Source organism: Capricornis sumatraensis, chromosome 17, assembly GCF_032405125.1.
Source record: "Capricornis sumatraensis isolate serow.1 chromosome 17, serow.2, whole genome shotgun sequence".
Taxonomy (NCBI): Eukaryota; Metazoa; Chordata; class Mammalia; order Artiodactyla; family Bovidae; genus Capricornis; species Capricornis sumatraensis.
The window spans coordinates 35921640-35940566 of NC_091085.1; the positions used below are offsets into that span (position 1 = coordinate 35921640).

General features: G+C 37.1%; 1 protein-coding gene across 1 annotated transcript; it reads right to left on the reverse strand.

Annotated features, from left to right (window-relative positions):
• Nucleotides 1-399: 399 nt before the first annotated feature.
• Nucleotides 400-16729, reverse strand: C17H4orf33 (chromosome 17 C4orf33 homolog). Its single transcript, XM_068990170.1, has 6 exons — nt 16694-16729; nt 10279-10468; nt 7128-7188; nt 4223-4274; nt 3769-3968; nt 400-1248 (listed from the first exon to the last, which is right to left on the reverse strand). The coding sequence occupies exons 2-6, from the start codon at nt 10457-10459 to the stop codon at nt 1143-1145; spliced, it is 600 nt and encodes a 199-aa protein (XP_068846271.1). The 5' UTR covers nt 10460-10468; nt 16694-16729; the 3' UTR covers nt 400-1142.
• Nucleotides 16730-18927: the final 2198 nt, after the last annotated feature.

The following is an 18927-nucleotide window of genomic DNA, read 5'->3' on the forward strand; positions in this document are numbered from 1 at the left end:
GTCTGCACAAGCAAAGTTTCCTCTGTAAGACTGCTAATGTCATGTTAAGAACAATGGTGAAGGACCAGGCAATGGTGAACTTGGTGGAGAAGTTCATAGATAATCTACTAGATGGCTTCAAGCAATGAATCATAACAAAATTTGAAAATTATGGACCAGAGGTGTTTGATGTTTAGAAAACAAAATGAACACATTTTGACATCTTGTTTAACAGCATGAAGAAAACGTCATTTATTATTTGCAAATAAAAGCAGAATCTGTTACCGGAATTTAAGACAACTTCATTCTATTTTCTTCTACAGAAGAAAAGTAACCGTAAGACAGGAAAAGAACACTGATTAAATAGCACATGTATTTTAATAATGCCTTAACAGATGTGTACGTCCTGTTCAAATAAATATACCATTGTTTTCTATTCAAGTATGAACAGAGGAGTCTGAGTAAAGAATTATTATATAAATATTTTTCAAAAGAAAGTGCCAATTAAAAAAAAATTATTTATTTATTTTGAGCTGTGCTGGGTCCTCAGTGCTGACACAGGTTTTCTCTAGTGGTGAGTGCTTCTCATTGTGGTGGCTTCTCTGGTTGTGGAGCACAGGTTCTAGGGGGTACAGGCTTCAGTAGTTGTGGTGCACAGGCTAAGCTGCCCCACAGCATGTGGAATCTTCCCCAACCAGGGACTGAATCCATGACCCCTGCATTGGCAGGCAAATTCTTAACCATTATACCACCGGGGAAGTCCAAGAATTTATATTACAATGGAGTTCAAAAATGTGCAAATAAGATGTTCAGTTACAAGCTGGCTGAGATTTAGGGAACTGGGAAGAGAAATGATTATTTGGGCTGACTGAGTCAGGGATATTTGGGGGTGATGGTGATGCAAGGCAGATGGTAGAACCTTGACATGATGGCTCCTGGACAAAGTAACTGAGAAACATTTTCACTTTACAATTAAAATCATATCTGAACTTTCTACTTTCCTGTTAATTCATACACAATTTACCACAGAAATACTCTATTTTCACTGACCTCCATAAAATATTTATTGTTGAAATGTGTTATGATATCTTGAAAGAGATTATTATTGGTTTACATTAAAGGGTATAGAGAAGAAATGATTAATACAGTCATCTACTATACTCCTACACATCAGGTTTCTCTATCAGCCACAGGTCTGATTCTGGCTGGTTCCACTTTTCTCCAAGCAGTGTGTTAAAACTGAAAGACTTGAAATATTCCAGACGATGGCTACATGCAAAGAAAAAGACAGTCGGAATTGAAATGAATTATATATTTGTGAAAAATCTGTCCTGAGAAGCTATTTATTTTGTCATATCTATTATAGGACAACATTCTATTTTAAGAACCTCAAAGGTAAGATGTATTCACATGTACAGTTTTCTTACTCTAGCCATCAAACATTCAGCTCTGAAAATATTCACCCATATCTCAAAGCACTCTCCTTTCAATTCTGCAAATAGCTCCCTCACAGCTGAAGGGACAAATAAAAATCAACCGTCAAAACCTGACTCATTTCATCTAGTCTTAAACAAATCATGTTATATTCTCAGATATTTTCATATTCAAATTCTGATATGATTTATATCAGTTATACAAACAATTGTTTTTAAAAGTTTCAGCTTAACAGATTAAAAGATAGACTCCTTTACCAAAGCAAGGCAGATTTATATAAAAGAGAGTTAAATCTAATTCTTTTTTTCTCTTTCTAGGAAAATCATTTAACTCCTAGGATTTACTATCATTTAACTATTAGCTTTTTACTGTGGCTTAATGAGGAGAGAATTGGAGAAAGAAATGGCAACCCACTCCAGTGTTCTTGCCTGGAGAATTCCAGAGATGGCGGAGCCTGGTGGACTGCCATCTACAGGGTCGCACAGAGTCGGACATGACTGAAGCGACTTAGCAATGAAGAGAGAGGGGCTTCCCAGGTGGTGCTGGTGGTAAAGAATCCCCCTGCCAATGCAGGAGATGTAAGAGATGGCGTTTGATCCCTGGATCAGGAAAATCCCTTGGAGGAGGGCACAGCAACCCACTCCAGTATTCTTGCCTGGAGAATCCCAGGGACAGAGGAACCTGGTGGGTTACAGTCCACAGGGCCACAAAGAGTTGGGCATGACTGAAGCGACTGAGCATGCGAAGAGGAGAGCCAGGTTTAGCTCACATGCTGCAGTGGAACTCAGCTCTGAAGGAAATCCCTCTGCGCTAGCTGACAGCATAATCACACTTTTACCTAGAGTAAGCATCCAATAACCTATAAACAAGAAGCCCAAATACAGGAGTGCATTAGCTTGTGAGAAGCCAGAGAAACAAGCCATCTTGATAAGAAAGCCCTGAGTGAGTGGCATCTAGATTCCTGTCCCACTCTGCCCACCTGACCAAGTTGAACCAGTTTTAGTCACAACTGTCAATCCAGATTACGCAGCTAAGGAAACAACATCGAAGGATAAAAGAAAGGAAGGGAGAAAGAGGCTGATTAGAAAGGGTCAGGACCTGGAAGAAAAGCAAGGGGGGAAACGGAAAATATCTCAGGCAGAATAAAGGAACAGGCGTGAAGAGATAAAAATCCAAGTAGAGCAGAGTAAGAGCATGATAGGAAGGGCAAGGGAGACAGTGCAGCACTTGCCAAGGGTAAAAGTTAGGGAAATCAGTCTACCATGGTGCAAAGCCCACTAGGATGTCTCTATTGCTGCTGCTAAGTTGCGTCAATTGTGTCCGACTCTGTGCGACCCCATAGACGGCAGCCCAACAGGCTCCTCTGTCCCTGGGACTCTCCAGGCAAGCATACTGGAGTGGGTTGCCATTTCCTTCTCCAATACATGAAAGTGAAAAGTGAAAGCGAAGTCGCTCAGTTGTGTCCGACTCTTAGCAACCCCATGGACTGTAGCCTACCAGGCTCCTCCGCCCATGTGATTTTCCAGGCAAGAGTACTGGAGTGGGTTGCCATTGCCTTCTCCTAGGATGTCTCTATTAGGCTTTTCTAAACATGCAGACTCACCAGGCTACCTTGGCCACTTGAGTACACTCAATAGAGCAGGACTCTCAAGGGCCACTTGAGTACTCTCAGGTTGCCCCAGGACAGTGTCTGGCTTTCCTTCCTCTAAGTGGGTAGTGTCTGCAGCAGTCCATGAAGCATTCCTAAGACTGGCTGGGGGCTACATTCTCCTTAAGTGACGGCTTCAGGTGCAAAGAGATCAGACTTAAATGGAAAATTTGCAGGTGACTCCTTAGCTTCTATGCCTGCTGCCCCAGGAGATAGTATTTCTTGTAGTAACTCTCTAGGAGTAGCTTTCAGGGTCCCCTGAGGGTACATTACTATTAAAGGGAAATCTCTAAGCCCTGCTGTCCCCATCTATACTGCCTAGAAATACAGCTGACATTTTTATCCTCATGAGGTGACCAGGAGAAGAGAACTAGAGAGTTAACTTAAGGTCAGATTCTCCAGCAGAAGAAAAGATTTATTAACCCACCGCTCACACGAGGAAATACAGATGCCTCTGGTCATTTGCCTCTGAAAGCGATCATAAATAAATCTGCAACTGTACTTCAACACTAACTGCTATAGTACTCACTAGGAAGATTCTTCTCACACTATTGTGGAAATCTAAGTGCTCTACTGACAGCAGTGGAGAGTTATATGTGTCTCCTTTAACCAAAAAATGTTACTGCTACCCTACCACGAATTAATTAAAAAAAAAAAAAAACAAACCTCTTACAGTTGGGACATATTTTCATTTATTTTCTACTTACAAATCAGGTTTTTGTCCTTGCTGCAGCTCATGTTGAGGTACAGGGTAAAGAGCTTCATAGCTTCTTTCATCTTTTGATCCATGAATTGCAAATAAATTGAATTTTGTCACATTTGGTGGAAAATAACTCCAAGGAATAAAAGCACTGCCTTCCCATTTTGCTTCTCCTCTAGACACTTTGAATGATAGATCAAGTCCTTGCTACAGAAACAACATGTGAAACACAAAAAGGTATATTCATATTTATACTTTAAACTGGAGAAGAAAATGGCAACCCACTTCAGTTTTCTTGCCTGGGAAATCCCATAGACAAAGAAGCCTGGTGGGTTGTAGTTCGTGGGGGTCACGTGAACAACCCATGAACACTAGTCAGACATGACTGAGCAACTGAACAGCAACAGTAACAATATACCCTGCACACTTAAGGATTTTGTCTCATATTTTCATTTACTTACTTTCCACACATTTCTTCTTCCAGAAAGTAAAAGCACCAAATGCTGTCCATGGCTGTAAAATTTAAAATCCTTCATGAGTGTTTGAAACGATCATTATTTTCTTCACTATCTTTCACGTCTCCACCTGTATGTGCACATGCTGTTGCTTCAGTCGTGTCTGACTCTATGTGACTCCATGGACTGCAGCCTGCCAGGCTCCTCTGTCCATGGGATTCTCCAGACAAGAATACTGGAGTCAGTTGCCATGACCTCCTCCATGTGCATGCTTGTGACTAAGTTCCAAATAATTAAAGGATGCAATATGCGTACTAGATAATTACAGGGAGACCTAGCATGTTCAGTTACTTAGAAATGACTTATTTCCCAGGCTTCTGCTGCTGCTAAGTTGCTTCAGTCGTGTCCGACTCTGTGAGACCTCATAGACGGCAGCCCACCAGGCTCCCCCTCCCTGGAACTCTCCAGGCAAGAACACTGGAGTGGGTTGCCATTTCCTTCTCCAGTGCATGAAAGTGAAAAGTGAAAGGGAAGTCTCTCAGTCGTGTCTGACTCCAAGCGACCCCGTGGATTGCAGCCCACCAGGCTCCTCTGTCCATGGGATTTTCCAGGCAAGAGTACTGGAGTGGGGTGCCATTGCCTTCTCCATATTTCCCAGGCAAGTGCCCTCAAATGCATAAAGTTACACATGTTCAGATTCTTCCTTATATTATTTAAATAAGAAATGAAATATTTCAATTCGTTAGACAATACACAGTATGAAAAATGGGTGGGATATTTGGAGTTCATTAGAAAACTTATTTTGAAAAGTAAAGTATCCTAAAGGAAGCTGGCACCAATTTCCAGGTCAAAATTTCACAACTTTTTAAAACGTTATTTCTATAAGAAAACTGTCTTGAAGCTCATTAAGGAGATAGAAAATAAAAATATAGGTTGTCTAAAACTACCTAACAGGCTGAAGACTTTAATTTGTAACTATTTCCCAGTACAGTTGTCTTCATTCCATCTGCCTGTTGTGTTTTCCTGCTTTCTACCATTAGTTCGACACTGATGTCCATTTTATTTATTTTTTAATATGTTTATTTATTTTAATTGGAGGTTAATTACTTTCCAATATTGTATTGGTTTTGCCATACATCAACATGAATCCGCCACAGGTATACACGTGTTCCCCATCCTGAACCCTCCTCCCTCCTCCCTCCTCCCTCCCTGTACCATCCCTCTGGGTCATCCCAGTGATGTCCATTTTAAAAAAGAAGCACAACATATCCCCACAAGAAAATTCTAATAGGAGAACATAATTGGGATTATCCCTGTCAGTAAGAATCAAAGGATTTCAAATAGCTACATGAAGCAAATTTACTGTCTTTGTAAAAGACTGTATCTAAACATTTGGCACAAATGGTCTATTGAGAGTTTTCCATAAGGATTTCCTTCAAGAAATGAGTCTTAGAGAAACAAGTATTCTTTTCCATTTAAAAGTTCTCTGCTTATTTTTATTGTTATTATGCAACCGTATGAATATCTTAAGAGCAATAAAAGGCCTTACAAATTCAAACATATTCAAATGGCTTTCCTAGAGGTTAACTGTCATAGGAGTTGCTTGCTTGAAGCAAAACCAAGATTATTGATTATTAACTGTCCTAATAGATCTAAAACTGAACTCTTAGAATTAATTTTATACACAATGGTTATTGCATAATTTTCTAACAAAAGATAAATCTATTCAATGTATTTTGTGCTAAGTCATTACTTTATGAAAATAAACTGATACTATCTGACAAATTTAAGCTAAGGATGTAGCTCAAGAATTCTAGCAGATTCAAGTTCTTGACTAACCTTCCATACAAGTTATAAACCTATTTGCCTTAGCTTTCTGATGCATATGGGGAAATTTTCTTACTTCACATTATAGTTTATGATAATCATATTTCTCAAAAAATTTTGTGACATGTTATTTGAAGGGTAACAAAGATATGTAGTACTTCTGAAAAACTCTAACTGCAAACGGTTACATTAGCAAGAAATCTAGTATTAGCAAGAAATCAAAGTAAAAGAAATTGTATCCAAAATCTCATTTAAATCAATTGTTTGGGACTCTGCTTAGTCTACAAAAGGACAAAGACTGCAAGATAACCGATGCTGAGGAGTACTGAAATGTCATTTTAAAATAGTAATGGTGTATAAATAAATATTTCATTTCTAAATATTAACTTTTCTTACAATTTAGATAACAGGTAGGCATAAATTTACTTTTTGACAACTAGAGGAAAGAAAACTGCCAACCAGGTAGACAGTTCCCAAGGACCAGTTAAATTTGTACAGACAGAGTCCATGGTTAATATTTTTCTTGAGTCTAGGAAAAGCCATGTGTGATTTAGTTTTAATATGTGGCACACAAAGTGACATAGTATATACTCAGTAAATGAAGGATGAATAAAGGGAGGAATACATGAACACATAGTTACGTAATAAGATTAAAATTTAACCTAGTTAAAAAAATCCCCTAAGAAGTCATTTTCATAAAGTAATCATTTTCACAAAGTCATCATTTTCATAAATTCATTATATCTTTATTTCTAAATAGTTAATATATAATAAAGCAAATTTACAGTGTAAATAATGAGTTTGTTTTATAAGAATTTTTCATTTTGCAAAATAACCTTCAAATTTATTAGAAAACTTCATTAGTGAATTGAAAATAGTATCAACGTAATATTTTCTAAAGCATATTCTACATTACACATCTACTTGAAAACAAAGAATTATATATAATTCAGATAAATTCAGACTAGCATTTCAACTAGTTAGATAGAATTAGTGAGCTTTTATTAATCTATATGATTTACAATTAGAAAATAATGTGTTCAAAATATGTAGTAATGAATTAGAAAAAATATTTTATACTTACGGACAAAGTTCCACTTCTAAATACTGTTCAGTTATGTCATTCAAGAAAAACGCCTCCATGACTTTTGAAAACAGAGATAGGACATACAGAGAAATTTAACTTTGCTTCAACAATAAATAATCTGTTTATATCTTTAGAATATAAATGAATTAATACATTATCTTTAATTAAAGTTATATCACCACGACGAAAAGAGGAAAATAAAAACTAGACACTGCCTGTAAGAAAAAAATACATAAAAAATAAATCTTTTTTTTTCCCCATATCAGTCAGTCAGTTCAGTTGCTCAGTCGTGTCCAGCTCTTTGCGACCCCATGGACTGCAGCATGTCATGCCTCCTTGTCCATCACCAATTCCTGGTGCACGTCGTGCTCAGTCGTGTCCAGCTCTTTGTGACCCCATGGACTGCAGCACGTCATGCCTCCCTGTCCATCACCAACTCAAATTCATGTCCATTGAGTTGGTGATGCCATCCAACCACCTTATCCTCTGTCATCCCCTTCTTCCGCCGTCAATCTTTCCCAGCATTAGGGTCATTTCAAATGAGTCAGTTCTTTGCATCAGGTGGCCAAAGTATTGGAGTTTCAGCTTCAGCATCAGTCCTTCCAATGAATATTCAGGATTGATTTCCTTTTGGATGGACTGGTTGGATCTCCTGGCAGTCCAAGGGACTCTCAAGAGTTTTCTCCAACACCACAGTTCAAAAACATCAAATCTTTGGCACTCAACTTTCTTTATAGTCCAACTCTCACATCCATATATGACTACTGGAAAAACCATATCAGATAGCCATTAAATAAAAATATTAATAAAGCCTAGTGCTGGTGAGGTTGAAAAGAAATGAGATTATCACAGACTCTGATCTAGTTATCTTTTTCAAGGAATTTATCTTAAGGAAATAATCACACAACTGAGAAAAGAAGTAACACACTATTTATCAAAGTATTACTCAAAAGAAATGGTCTAAATGGTTACCTCCTGTTATATATAAACAAACATGTTATATAGGAGAGGCTTCCCTGGTGGCTCAGATGATAAAGAATCTGCCTGCAAAGTGGGAGACCTGGGTTCGATCCCTGGGTTGGGAAGATCTCCTGCAGAAGGGAATGGCAACCCTCTCCAGTATTCTTGCCTGGAGAATCCCCATGGACAGAAGAGCCTGGCCAGCTGTATTCCATGGGGTCACACAGTCGGACGTAACTGAGCAACTAAGCACACATTATAGGAGAGCTGTTAAAAAAAATAATGAAATCTGTGTACTCCATGTAATAGAATATAATTCAGTCATTAAAATATACAGTTAAGTATTTTTGATGTACGAAGGATACAAGCAATGATACTTGATAAGCTGTAGAGCAATAAGCAAGTGTACATGAAACAAAAATGTGCACATATGCCTGTGCTTAGAGGCCTGCAAAATATGTACAAAAATGTTATGGCTGTTTATCTCTGACAAGTGGAATACTCTTTACAATTTCCTGGAATTTTCTGAGAATGCTTATTTTAAAAATTAGAGAATTTTGAAAGTGATATATGCTTATTATCAAAACAATATAAACATATATGTAAGTAAAAAGTCAGTCTTTTTCTTCCCACTTTGTTCTGAAACCTGTCAGACTTCTGCCTTTCCACAATCTATTTTACTTGCATAGATTTAAAAACTGTATCTATAGACTCATTTTCTGCTTACAATTTGCTTTCTTCATATATACACACACATGCAAGTTCACAGCATATAGATAACTAATTCTTTTTAATTGCTGCATAGTATTCTTCTATAGAATGTTATGATCAACACAATCCTTCATTGATAGACATTTAGGTTGTTTCTAGTTTTCCATGTGTTATTTTTATAATAATAAAATAATCTAAGATATGGTTCCATTAACAATTCAGTGAGTCTTATTATTCCTTTTAAAGTCTTTTACCTATGCAAGGATAGTAGGATGAAGAAGAGATACTGAATTAGAGAAACACTTAGGAGGTGAAACTGCTAGGACTTAATCCAAATATAGAGACAGAGATGGATATCTTGAAAATATATCACATTTCTTTATTTGGTGATTTGATGTATTATGGTGCTATTGACTTAGATTGGGCAATTAGGGAAAGAAGTAGGTTTATAAGAGAAGTGGACTAGTTGAGTTTAGGATTTGTTTAGTGTCTATAGTACCTCCAGTATATAACTCACATTAGTGTGAGTGACTAACATGATCAGGAAGTTGGTCTATACAAGTTCTATATCAATAAAAAACAATATATGTTTAAGATGTGATAAATTAACATCAACAAAATGCATGCTATACAAGTGGTATAGAGAAAGTAGATGTTAGTGTGGACAGAAGAGTCATCAAAGGTTTCTTTGAAGAAATGGAACCTGAATTAGACTGTGAATGATATGTATCAAAGGATGGGGCTAGAACGAGAAAAGGTACATGAGTGAGAATATGACCGAAAGGTTAGACTATCAGCCTTTAGGAAGTTAAGAGCTTTTGGTTTAATGATAGTTGGATTCACAAGTACCATGAAAGCTTAGGGGAAGGATTTGAACTTTATCTCAGGGATAGTAAAGATCTGTTATCTAGGAAATGGCATCTAAAGATTATTTCAGAAAGATAAGTTTGGTAGCTTAATTAGGGTTCATTAGAAGGTGCTCATACAGCAAACCTGAAACTGCGACATCACAGCAGGTCTCTCAGCCTCCCTTTGATGTGTGAGATTATTTGCCAGTATAAAATAGAAACTATACTTCATGTTGAAGTTGATGATGTTTTTATAATAAGTAAAACACCCCAAAGCTTCCATAAAGAAGGTTTATAAGGTTAAAGTAGCCATTTGAAGATACTTAAAAACAAAACAGGAATGCTGAACTCTTCTTAAAATAGGTAACAGACACAAAGGAAGGAAATATAGCAGCAATTTAAAAATCTGGATTTGTAATTGCCATTTTTCACTGTTCTAGTTATATAGCCGAAGTCCATAGGTAATGGTGAAAAAGTCAGAATGAGAGATTGGTAGGAAATATCAGAAAACTGCACGTGTCAGGGGCTCAGAAGCACCCACTTCCTTAGAGCAAGATAAAATAATAGTTCTATGAGAGGTTATTATAAAAAGATTTATGTTTGCAATAAAATACAGCACTTCTACTTACCTTCATAATCCCACAATTGATTGAGAGGTTTTCCTGGTTCTCCTAGTGGGGATGGAGGATCATTGAAAAATGGAGCACTGACTTCCATCATCACTCCTCTGTCACCTGGATTCAGCCTGACAAACACTGGCTCATGCTTCACTGGAAAACCATCCCAAGTGTGTTCAATTTTAAAATCCATCTAAAGACTCTAAGTGGGGCGAAAAAAAGAAGAAAAACTAACAATTTACAAATGTTTCCTTTAGAAAGAAATGAAATGAAAATTTCCAAGCCAAATAGTAGGCAGAAAGGCAGCTGAGTGACAAGAACACGGTTCTGAGAGTCAAAAGGCCATTCATGTTGTAGTAAATCATGGATATGGAATTCTATTATAATAGGTGATTGGATGTAAAACTGTTAAGACTAGATCTGGCTCGAGTTACCTTGTAAAGAGTGTATCAAATTAATTTTTAAGAACTGTAATTAAGCCATTGCAAACTGTTCATTTACTTAAAACTGTAAGCACTGTAAGTTTATATGCCATTCTTCATCTTACTGTAATGTGTGCAGATGAATTACTGGATTGCCTGAGAATTAAGATCTTTACAGTAAAATTCAACTTGATTTTTCGAAATCTGTATAAATGAAAACAAGCATTGCTGTTAACCTTGTTCTTTCGGCTAAAATTCTTTTCCTTTTTGGAGTGAAAATGGAGGGAGGGGTTTCAAGCATTTCAAGACTGGCAAAGTTTAACATTGTCGTCCTTAGTCTCAGAGTAAGGTTTTTCTTAGCCTTTTCAATCTTTGATATTTCAAGTGTTAAATGACCACATGCTTGGTTAATCCCTTCTCTCCAACTGAAATATGGTAACAAAATCTGCGATCATTAAACTTTCAAATAGACAAAGTATATCTGACACAAGCAGTATTTTCATTTTAAATTGTTACTCTAAGCATTAAACAGAAGGGCACAGTGTTAAATTAATAAAATTATGTTCTGTTGAACACTATGGATCAAGCACTTTATATAAGTTTAATTTCACAAAAACTTGTAGAGAAACTATTATTAAATATTACAAATGAAGAAAAAGACATATCCGAGATCAAATAGCTAGTAAATCAAGAAACTGAACCAATGTCAGCCATGCTTTCCCAGATGAAGACATTTAAGAAATCTGCAAATAGATGGAAACCTTATTTAGGAGTGACAGATCCCCCAAATTATACTAGGTCCTTATTTCTTGCCCAAAAGAAAATCTTGATGAGTAAATGATGATATTTCTAGACTTATCCGAAGACTTATCTAGACTTATTTCCTTGCTTCATGTTATTTTTATTGCAAATAATAAAGTCCTACATTTTGAAAAATTTGCTTCAAGACATTTTTTTCAGGTTTACTGAGGTATAATTGACAAAAAAATGTATATATTTAAGGTATACAATGTGATGGCTTCATAAAATCTATACTTGAGTAAATTTATTCCAACAAATATATATTAAGTACCTACTACATGCCCAGCATTGGGAGATCCAAATATATAAGCTGTGTGTCAGATAATGAATCCAAGAGCTTCAAACAAAAACCTTTTTGTAAAGTATGTAGTTTTCTCAATTTTCACTATATGCTAACAAATTTTAATAACTTCTAAAATTAAAAATATAGTTACAGTATCATGAGCCATTTGCAGCTAATAGCACTTTAGAAGAGGATATGTTGAGCAATTTATATTCATCATTGAAATAAGCTCAGTGAGTGATAAGACTGTATAAACTGACTCTAATATATGTGGAATGCAGTCTTGATTTGCATGGGATAATATACCTCAATAATAAATTTATTTTCTTCTGCTGAAATATGAAGGCACATTCTTTAAAAATAAATATATTACCCTCTATTCCCAATTTTGGTACCAGTACCTTCTTGCAGCATAGAGGAAAAAGTAAGAATAAATCAAGATGTTAGAAGTGCTCATTAAATCTGATTCTGGCACTAACATGCTATACTCCTAACTTAGGGCTTGACAATTTTTGACAATCCTGGCAAAACATAGCTCAGTGACTATGAAGTTTTGGTAGATTCACTCATTCTCCATACAATTACCATATCCAAACACACCAAAACGCTGCATACATTAAAGGGATGCCTATCCTAATCAGTGGGTTTCCACCAGGGAATTTTCAACTCCCAGTTCTTGTAGGCCATCATCTCTATCTATAAATGGAATTAAACCACATGCAGTGATGTGCTCCTAAAAATAGCCTATCACTTCCAAGCACATATGCTGGTTCGTGGTAAGACTGTGGCTTCAAATTACTGCAAAATGTCATCTTGGCTGAAAGATAAATAAATGATGAAAGCAGAGCTACTCTCATTGACAGTATAAGGTAGTGATAATTTAAGTCTTTCCACTGGTTCCTTCTTCCTTTTCTTCTAAGGTTTCTTTGAATATTATTTGTGAATTACTGCAAGAAACATCAGCTACACTTCCACTAGCAGGGAAGAGTGCCATGGCTGATATGACCAAGGGTAGAACCAGTGGAAACAGCATTACCTTGGGCTGCAAAATCAATGCAGATGGTGACTGCAGCCATGAAATTAAAAGAGGCTTGCTCCTTGGAAGAAAAGCTATGACAAACTTAAACAGCATATTGAAAAGCAGAAATTACTCTGTTGACAAAGGTCCATCTAGTCAAAGTTATGGTTTTTCCAGTAGTCACTTATGGATGTGAGAGTTGGACTATAAAGAAAGCTGAGTGCTGAAGAACAGATGCTTTTGAGCTGTGGTGTTAGAGAAGACTATTGAGAGTTCCTTGGAATGCAAGGATATCAAACCAGTCCACCTGAAAGGAGATCAGTCCTGAATGTTCATTGGAAGGATTGATGCTGAAGCCAGAACTCCAATACTTTGGCCACCTGATGCAAAGAACTGACTCATTTGAAAAGACCCTGACGCTGGGCAAGATTGAAGGCAGGAGAAGGGGACAAGAGAGGATGACATGGTTGGATGGCATCACCGACTCGGTGGACATGAGTTTGAGCAAGCTCTGGGAGTTGGTGATGGACAGGGAAGCCTGGCATGCTGCACAGTCCACGAGGTTGCAAAGAGTCAGACAAGACTGAGTAACCAAACTCAGAATACGATTTTGACTTAAATTGCATAAAATGACGTTAGTTTCATATCAAAACAACTTGTTAATCTGCTTAAAGAATACATCAAGTGTACATAATACAACAAAATCAACTAAAAAGCATAGTCCTGCCCACTAGTTTATAATCTAAAGAAAATACTGGACCTAGACAGAGACAATTGAGTTTCCTTTCAACTCCCTAGGGACACTCAGGTTCATGGTGGGTTAACCCCCACCACCTTTCTATTTTCTTTGTTTGCATATGTGCTCATATGAAGTAGAGACGATTCATTTATCAGTGTCCTTCATGACCTGGGCTGCTGGGCATCCGAGAAGCATTCCACTCCCTGTCATTCTCTATTGCCCATACACTGCTCTGTTTTGGTTCACAGCACTTAAAACTACATGACCAACTTGTTTATTTTCTCCCCATGAGCTAGAATGCCTGTAAATAACAAGAACTTACTAATTTATTTGTGGAGTGAATAACTGCTCTAGTCTCTGGATTTAAAACTTCATGATTCTAAGATTTTATGCAGGAGAAATCAACTGTATTGGGGTATCATTATCTTTTTCAACACTATATATTAATATGATGGCAAATAACTAAGATAATATTTCATATCTAGAAACTTCCTTTCAAATTAGCTTATCAAAGGTTTATTAGTTACTCATTTTGTTTCTGGAGAAGGCAACGGCAACCCACTCCAGTACTCTTGCCTGGAAAATCTCATGGACAGCGGAGCCTGGTAGACTGCAGTCCATGGGGTCTCCAAGAGTCGGACATGACTGAGCGACTTCACTTTCACTTTCATGCATTGGAGAAGGAAATGGCAACCCACTCCAGTGTTCTTGCCTGGAGAGTTCCAGGGATGGCGGAGCCTGGTGGGCTGCTGTCTATGGGGTCTCACAGAGTCGGACACGACTGAAGTGACTTAGCAGTAGCATTTTATTTCAGGCACCATAGCAGGTATTGGATAAATATTGTACAGAAGTCTATGGGGAGTTGGCAATGGTTCTTATGTAGCTAAGCAATCAAGACTCACCCATTATCAACTGGTTCATTTTGCAGTTCAATTTAATAAAACTGGATCCCTACACCAAACTAAATTTTAAATGAATCAAAATTTTGGGCATTTCCTGGCGGTTCAGTGGTTCAGTTCAGTTGCTCAGTCGTATCCGACTCTTTGTGACCCCATGAATCGCAGCACGCCAGGCCTCCCTGTCCGTCACCAACTCCCGGAGTTCACTCAAACTCACGTCCATTGAGTTGGTGATGCCATCCAGCCATCATCTCATCCTCTGTCATCCCCTTCTCCTCCTGCCCCCAATCCCTCCCAGCATCAGAATCTTTTCCAAAGAGTCAACTCTGCACATGAGGTGGCCAAAGTACTGGAGTTTCAGCTTCAGCATCATTCAGTGATTAGGACTGTGCTTTCACTACAGGGCCTGGGTTTGATCCCTACTCAGGGAACTAAGATCCCACAAGACAAGTAGCACAGCAGGAAAAAAAAAAAAAAAAAACCAAATAACTAAACATAAATCAAATCACATAAAAACAAGAAAGAAAAAATTGGGAGGTTGTTTTTATAATATAATCTTACAGTAGAAAAGAAACTTTTAAAAATATAACCCCAAATCCAGAATACATTTTGAAAAAAAAACTGATACACGGACACATTTGGCTATGTAAGCATTTAAAAAATAAAAGCAAAAGTCCATCTTCCTCCACCACAAAAATAAAAACTTGCCATTACAGAATCAAAGACAGTCTGGGAAAAATACCTGCAACTCATAGCTGAGATAAATAACTAATTTGTTTAATGTTTAAAGGGCTTCTAGAAATCAATAAGGAAAAGATCATATCAACAGAAAAATGGGTGTAAAAGTATGAATAGCCAGCATAGAAATGCAAACTAAAACAATAAATTACTATTTTTCACTTATATTGTCAAGAATCAGAAAGTTTGAAAATGCCGTGATAATGAGGACACTGAGAAACAATCAAGATGTTATTCAGGCATAACTGGCACAGATGCAGTAAAGAGCATCCCTCAGTAACTATCAAAGCAAAAAATGCCAATAACCTTTGACTCAACAACTCTAGTTCTAGGAGTTATTACACCTGTGCCCATTCAAAATGACATTCTATAAAGTTATTTGTTGTAACATTGTTCAGAATAACAAAATATTGTTAAGCAGCTTAAACACCCACAGGTAGAGGACTGGTAAATAAATTATGCTATCTCATACGATGAAATAGCCCACAAAAGTTAAAAAAAGTGAGGCAGCTATATATATACCAGCTAAGATATAGTAACTTAAAAAAGCAAGGTCCAAAAAGTATGCATTTACTTAATAAAAAGGGAGAGTATTTGCATGCATGCTTGTGAATGCATATACTATCTCAGGAAGCATATATGAGACACCAGTGTATCAGTAATTGCCTTTTTTGGAGGACCTGAGATAGCTGAGGAAGTTTTACTTTCAGTGTATCACTTTTTTTTTTTAACCTACTTGAGTTTTACACTACAACAGACATGAATTACTATTCAAAAATAATCTAAAATACTAAAAAAAAAAAAGTCTAATTTAAGGCTGGATCTCTCAAACGTTTTTGTGACTACCTCTTGTCTCCCTCACGTTCTGCACGCTGAACATTTCTAAAAAGTCAGAGTGAATATCAGAATATTATTGAAAGAATGCATTCATTCAAGCAGAATACCACCCTAACATACAATTTTAATGTTGGCTGTGTAAACTTTCTTAAAATGAATGTTTATTAATATGTAGTTTCTAACATTTTAACTTCTAGTCTTCAAATTAGTCTTATCAAAAAGTAAAAAATAATTCTTTTCATACTTTACTTGTACTACGCGAAGATCTTAAAAAGGAAATGAACGATGAGAATGGAGACAGAACCCGGGAGCATTAAGAGTCTAGAGAGGATTAAAAAAAAAAAAATTTAACAAAGGATAAAAGAAGGAAGTTATGGAAAATGTGTTTTCTTAATAAAACATTTTGTAAGGAAAATTTCCAAACCCTCTATCACGAAATTTTTTTTTTCAGTTTTCTACAGTAAGATTTTTTTTCCCCAGTTTGCGTCCTCACCCCACCACCACTTGCCACCTCCTCCACGCATTTAAGAGAGAGACGGAGAAATGAGGAAGTCAGCCTGGAGAGTGGGAAGAAACTGCCGCCAGAACCAGCAGCTGAAAAGTACGTTGCCAGAGAAAAGCCAACAAGACTGGGAGCGGGTGAGAGGAATGACAAGCGGGGAGAAAGCGTAACAAGAAGAGAACACAGACCCGTAGGCTCTCAGTCCGCCACTGGCTAGCTCCCGGCGGCCTAGGTCACGGGAAGCGCGCTGCGCCCTAGGCTCCGCCCCGCGGCCCGCACGTTCTGGGGGCGGGGCTTAGCCGGTAAAGCGCAGACACCTGTTGAAGGACCACCGGTGAACAGCTGAAAGTTTTCAATTGTTCCACAGAAGTTTGAGCGGTTTTCTACAAAGAAAAGGAAGGGAAACTCAGCAGTATTTACAATTGTTGCACAACTTAAAAACCAACTATATATCATTTAGAGTATAATAGAACATGTGCGGCAATAATTCACTTAAAGTAACGAAAGACTGCCTATGTAAGCAAAAAGTGTAAACTAAATTATAGTAGCTGTAAATAATATTATCCTAGCTGTAAATTATCCTCTACCACTGGGAGGTCTTAACATGGTGGTTCTAACATTGGGACCAGACTGAGTGAATTCCAATCCAAATTCAGGCACATTTCAACTGTTATCAGGAAGTTACTGTAAAAAAGGGTTTAAAAATAGCAACTACCTTACACGGTTTTGTGAGGAATAAATGAGTTAATGTACATGGGGCAGAGTACACTCTTAAAAAAGATTGTGTGCATGTGTGTGTTAGTAGCCCAGTCGTGTTCAACTCTTTGCGTCCTCATAGACGAGCCCACAGGCTCCTCTGTCCATGGAATTCTCCAGGCAAGAACATAAGAGTGGGTAGCCATTCCCTTCTCCAGAGGATCTTATGCTTTAAAAGACTTTCTTGGGGGGAAAACAACTTTTGTGTTTGTTTTAACAGATGATTATTTTTGTTTTATAAAAATCACTTTTTGTGGGAGAGGGAAATTAGTGCCATTCAATAGGTATATAGTTTCAGTCATGCAAGATGAAATAGTTCTGGAGATCTACTGTACAAGAACGTGCACATAGTTAACGATACTGTGTTCAACACCTTAAAGATTGAGTAGATTTCACATTATATGTTTTTTACTACAATAATTATAGTAATAAAAAATACAAGCTTAAAAAGAGATTGAATTGCCAGGTTATCTTCTTGGTTGGGAAAATATAATTAAGAGTTTTTTTAAAAATCACTTTTTATGGCATCTAATATGACAATGTTAAAGTTTTGATCCTAGCTTAAATTTCCAACTTTGTATTCCTCATGTTTTTCTCACAGTGCTCAGTTTCAATATATTGCATAAATTAGTATTCATGCAATCTATTGACTTTCAAAGGTTTTCCTTATTGCAGAAATAAATCTAACATAAAAACATGAAAGAGTGACTAGATAATGGTTACAAACATACTAAGGATTTTTCTCTTTTCTCATTCACTGTACTCAATTGCAGTAATAGATATTTTGTATGCACACACGTTCTGTAAATTAATTCCTTCATCAGATACTTACTGAGTGCTCACTGTGTTCCAGATACTATAATGGAGCCTGAAGTCAATATAAAACACTATGATAGACACTGCAGGAAGAAGCATTAAGTAACTACAAAGGGAAGCACCAACCTTGGGCTAAGTGAGTAGAAATCAGAAGGGAAGTTTTAAAAAGAGAAAACACTAGAAGGGACATTTTAAAGATACGTGAAATCATAGCAATTTGTTTCTTACAGATTAAAATTATTTTCAAACCCATTAAAATTCAACCAGTAAAAAATCTTGTAACCAAAACACCCCACCACACCTTAAAACCCCAAAACTATAGTCTGTATCGATCTTAACTGTATAGGCCAAAGAATTCAAGTGCAGAGGTAAAAATTCCAATTTCAGATATTTAATTTATGGAGAGACTACCTCATCATTTACAACCAGAAAATACTGTCTGCTTTCACGGACACTAATATCAACTTCTAGTGATGTAGAGTTAAGTTTATAACTACTTGTTTGGTGCCAAGTTAAATCACCCTATGACAGTATCAGTTCAGTTCAGTTGCTCAGTCGCATCCGACTCTTCGCGACCCCATGAATCGCAGCACGCCACGCCTCCCTGTCCATCACCAACTCCCGGAGTTCACTCAGACTCACATCCATCGAGTCAGTGATGCCATCCAGCCATCTCATCCACCAGGTTCAAATATAGGGAAAGATATAAGCAAACACTTGGGGAGTCAGACATTCCTGAAGAAAACGCCACTGGTTGACCTCTGATAAAGAGTTGGAGCTTGTACTCTCAATTTCTTTTTCCAACAAGTTTTTGTTCGAACTTCATGGCCACTAAAAACCAGATCAGGGA

Coding starts and splice junctions, on each gene's coding strand:
- C17H4orf33 (XM_068990170.1), bottom strand. CDS start 10,459: ATGGATTTTAAAATTGAACACACTTGGGATGGTTTTCCAGTGAAGCAT. Junction 4,275..7,127: donor TTAGAAGTGGAACTTTGTCC/GTAAGTATAAAA, acceptor TAAATTTTACAG/CCATGGACAGCATTTGGTGC. Junction 1,249..3,768: donor CAAGGACAAAAACCTGATTT/GTAAGTAGAAAA, acceptor CTTTGCATGTAG/CCATCGTCTGGAATATTTCA.